This window comes from Fulmarus glacialis, unplaced genomic scaffold, assembly GCF_000690835.1.
Source record: "Fulmarus glacialis isolate BGI_N327 unplaced genomic scaffold, ASM69083v1 scaffold17710, whole genome shotgun sequence".
NCBI lineage: Eukaryota > Metazoa > Chordata > Aves > Procellariiformes > Procellariidae > Fulmarus > Fulmarus glacialis.
The window spans coordinates 18,777-23,449 of NW_009185984.1; the positions used below are offsets into that span (position 1 = coordinate 18,777).

A 4,673-nucleotide genomic window follows, 5' to 3' on the forward strand; every position below is an offset into this window, starting at 1 on the left:
CCTGGTCCTGGTCAATGCCATCCCATCTGGGGATGTCTCGCGCTGCTCCTGGCCCCATCCTGAGCTCCTCCGGGCACGCAGTGACGTGGGTGTTTGCATCTCCATGCACAGGGTGGGACAAGGCCACCAGCAGCCTGAGGCTCAGCCAGTCCTACATGATGGCAAGGCTGGGGGCAGCTGGCAAAATGGGCTTCCCCACCTTGGGTAATACCGCACAGGCCACCACACATCTCCAAACCCTGGCATCACCTCCTTCCCCTCTTCACACCCCAGGCAGCAAACCAAAGTCAGGCAGCTCCCCAGTCCCACGTCCTGCTCTACACCCACCCCAGCTACCTCCTCACCAGGGGTCTCAGCCTGCCCTTTCCCTCTACCCCTCCAGTGTTCACAGCACTGGGAAGGTCCTTCTGCCACAACACCCTCCTGCCTGCTCATGTGTCCAGCCGAAATGTTTTGCAAAGGAATTGGGATGGACAGATGGGCCGGTGGAGCTCCTGCATCCATCTCCTTTTCTTCGGAAGCCATGCTAAAACCCCCAGCCAGGCCTGGTGAGACTATCCAGCCATAACAATAAAAGGAAATCATAAAAATAAACTGCTAAGCCTGCCCCTTCCCCTCAGCCCTCTCAGCCAGACATTTTTTTCCCCTGAAAAGGAGTGTGCTGGAAAATATCTGATAGTCCCAGGAGCTCACATGGGAGCTGCCTAGGTGCAATGGTGATGGGCAGGAAGAGAGTCACGGCAGCCAGGACATGCCAGCACCCGCAGGAGAGCACCCGTGCCACTGGGTCGCTTGTGAGATCTAGTGCCAGGATGAAGAAAAGGCTCCAAGAAAAGCAACAGGGATGGTCCAAGCCCTGTCACAGCTTCTGTCTGAGGAGCACCTGAGCAAGCTGGGCACCTCCAGTGGGGAAAGGGTGAGTGATGAGGGCAGGTTTCTGAAGTCATGAGGAGGGCAGAAAGGCATCTCCTGGCCACCACTTGCTTCAGTCACAGGAGCTGGGTGACATCAGATAAAGCCAGCAGGAGCAAGCTGCAGAACCATATGGGAAAGGGGCAGCTGACCTGTGGGACTCCTCGCCATGGGATGTTGTAGAAGGAGAAATTTATGGGGGAGAAACCCGCTGGGGGGTACTGAATATGAGGAACCACCTCCAGCACAAGTCCAGGTGCTAGAAGTGCTTTTGGACCAGGAGAATAACCCCAAACACCTCCCCTCAGCATAAATTCTCCAAACACCTGGTTTTGAGCACTGCCTCATTGTAGGAGCCAAGGCAGTGCATGGACCTGTGCTTTGACCCTGGACAGGCACCTTATGAGGCCATTGGACCTGAACCATGTGGGACAGCTGAAATCTGCCTGGGAGGATGTTGGGCTGGAGCCACCCAGGCCAGGGGTCAGCTCCGGAGAAGTGGGATGGTGTATGAGGCTGAGGAGGTGGTTGGAGAGGGAAAATGGCCTGTTTGGTTCCAGTGTCTGCAAGAAAGACAAGAAATGGCCATGGGCAGCTTGGAGGCTCAGAGCACAACGAAAATTGCTGTTTAATTAGCATAACAGAGCCTTGGCAGGGTGATTAATCTGGCTGGAGTGCCAGCTCGGTGTCCAGCTTCTTCAGGAGGGACTGGCCAGGGAGCGGGGTGGTTGGAGGACTCTGTACATCGTAGGCAGACATCAGCCTTGAGTGCCAGAGCCGAGTGGGAGACAGACCTGCTGAATGGGTCAGGGCAAGAGAAAAAGGGGAAAAATCCATGACAGCCCCTTCCTGAGGAATGATTTACAGCCACTGAAACTACGAAGAGCTGGAGGACAAGTAGCATCTGGCAGGGACAAGCAAAGCCCACGGCCTGGCTGGAGTGGGGCCTCTCAGCATCCCAGGAGCATGCCAAGACCCAGGCCAACTCCCAGCTCTGCCCTTGAGGACAGGGTTGGTGGAGGAAGCCTCCGAGCAACAAGTTTGCAAAGGCCAAGTCGTCTCCCTTTTCAGCTAGAGTCAGGTGGTGAAGACAACTAACCTTAGGGCCAAATGAGTGCCCAGGGCAAGGAGAGGGTATTTCCAGGTCAGCTGAGCCTGGAGGGTGATGCCTGAGGTGCACCGAGTTGGGGCAGTCTCAGCCTGTCAGTGCTTACATGGGAGTTGGTGGAGGATGGAGGATGGGTGATGGAAGAAAGGGATCTGCTGGTGGTGAGGGCACCAAGGAGCTGCTGATGGATCTGGTTACTTCAACTGGGGGTCATGGGCCACATAATCAACTTGCGAGTGGGCAGCTGGAGGTAGGTAAGGAGATAAGGAATAAGCTGTCAAGGACACACCATTCCCAGTATTTCTTCTCCTGCAGGGAAGGTGCCTTGAGGTGTGGGGAGAAGCAGTCCCAGTAGGTATCTGCCTGAGGAACATCTCATCACGGGTCTCAGTGCAAACCAGGGCAGGGTGCACCATCTTCATCACGATGCCTGATGAGCCGCTGTCTGACCCACTCCACCAAGCTCCATGGGGTGACATGGGCACAGCTGTGCCAGCGTCTCTCTCCTGCTGAGACTGATGTCTGAAGTAGGGCAGATGTTGTCCTCCACACCAACGTTTCAGGGGGCTGAGCATCACCAGGTTGGATGAAGGTGCTCAGTATCAGAGCGGGCAAATCCCACCCTACGCTCCAGGCTCTCCTGGACCCTCAGAGGCCCAGCTCCCGATTTTAAGGGGAATTTTGCATTCCTCTTCCTCTTTGCTGAGGGTATCTCATTGCTGGCCAAGGCAGCTCTGCCCATCTCTAACACTGACACTCACTGCCCGGACCCCAAGCCAGAGAGCAGCGTGGTCCAGACGAAACTCCTCCGGAACAGGGTGAGAGGAGGTGTCTCAGCAGGAGGAAGATATTGTGCGAAAGGGGCGGGAGAGCATCTCTGAAGTTTGGGAGTGGGAAATATTTCCCAAAATGAGTGGGTTGGTGGGCTGCAGGAGATGCTTGCATTGTCCTCAGTGACCAGGTGCCAGTCAGCAGGATGAGGAACTGGCTGAGCTGGAGAAACACCAGTGTTGAAGAGGAGGGTCGGGAGGTCCCACAGAGGCAGGGGCAGGGGCCAGGGCTGGCCGGCAGCGGCTCAGCATCTGAGCAGGGGCCCATAGCTCTGCTCCAGAGGGATCGTGGTTGGACTGGTGGGACTGGCCTGGGGAGGAAAGCATTGGAGCAGCTGGCCGACAGGGTCCATGAGCACAATACAAAAGGTCTTCAAAGGCTTTTCTGTCTCTTGTTCAACTCCCCACACCCCAACCACCTTAGTGCTCAGGCTGGGAGAAAAAAACCTGTGAACCGCTGCCTCTGACACTCTGCTGATGGTCACATCCTGTCTCTTCTCAGCAAGACCAGTCTGCAAAGTCCCTGGTGGGTCCAGGGCTGCAAGTGCCTGGCCGATGCCCTCGGGACGCGCTGGATCCCAGCTCTCTGGAAGCCACTGGATGGACACTGTGACCCCCGGGCCAGCACCGAGCCTTGCTCTGAACTGCTGGTTCAGAGGCTCCATGGCAGATTTCAGTATTTCTGCTCACGACACTCCCGTTCCCAAGTATTTGCAGTTCCCCATCCATGCCCGTGTTGGCTCTCATCTGGCTGCAACGTCTGGCTGACTGTGATACTGGATCAGGACACACTGCAGTGACTCGCACCCAGAGGAGGAGATGGGCTGGACCGACCAACACTGGGGCCAGAAAGGCAGGGGCATGGGGATGCACTGGCTGGCAAGGCCATGGGCAGAGCTGAAGGACACAGAGCTGCAGCTCTCCTCCTCCTCTCTAAGCAACACAGGAAAAGGAACCCTCCCCGTCCGAAATGGGAAGAGCAGCTTTCCTTCCTCTTTCTGAGATGCTATCAGGAGCTATGGAAAGTACATTTCAAAAGCATTTTAAAGGTCTCCCTCACAATCTCACTGTCCACCACAGTGTGACAGATCAGCAAATGCTGATCTGATGATGCTGGAGCTTTTGGAGGTCGCACATCCCTTCATCTGGAGCTCGGAGCCATCCCATTCCTGAGCAATCCCTGTTCCCTGTGGTGTTTCCCTGCTCCCAGCAGCCAAATCCAGGCTCCACCCGGTGTGCAGGTGCCCAGTGCCACTGGCATTGCCCCAGCTGTGCACCCAGAGCATCTGTTGGCAAGCATTGTTCCCCTGCGGACCACCCACCAGCACGGCTCCTTCTCATCTCTGAGCCTGTTGGCTCTTCCTAAGACTGCTGACCTGATCCCAGATGCTCCTGATTGGCTCTATGGTGGGGAAAAAGCCCCCACCACCTCTCAGGCTGTCCCCAGGGGTGTCCCCTGTCCCCCTGGCATGCAAACCCCCCACCCCGAGCCTAGCCCAGCTCCTGCAGCCCGGAGGAGGTGATGCCTACCTGCATGCTTCTCGCTCCAAGTCCAGCTCGGACACTGCCTCGTAGCTCTGATCGGAGGAGATGCCAACACCCTGGGAGAAGAAATTGGTCACATCTCCTCTCCCCTCTGCCCTCTCCCATCCCAAACCTCCTCAACCTGCCTGGCCCACTGCAAGGGGGGCTCAGCCTGTGACCCCCACCCCAGCAGTGATGCTCAGCCAGGCACTGCTGGGCACCACGATCTCACTAGCTGCAGTTCCCTACTTTGCAGCAGCTGGTGGGATGCAGAGTGATGGCAGGGGGCAGAGTCACCG

General features: G+C 56.9%; 1 protein-coding gene across 1 annotated transcript in view; it reads right to left on the minus strand.

Moving 5' to 3' along the window:
- LOC104083127 (arf-GAP with Rho-GAP domain, ANK repeat and PH domain-containing protein 3-like) overlaps positions 1-4,673 on the minus strand; it is a gene marked incomplete at its 3' end in the record, with an annotated part of 19,274 nt that overhangs the window by 12,926 nt on the left and 1,675 nt on the right. The window contains 1 exon segment of the mRNA XM_009586512.1: positions 4,381-4,451. Coding sequence (XP_009584807.1) covers positions 4,381-4,451 — 71 coding nt within the window.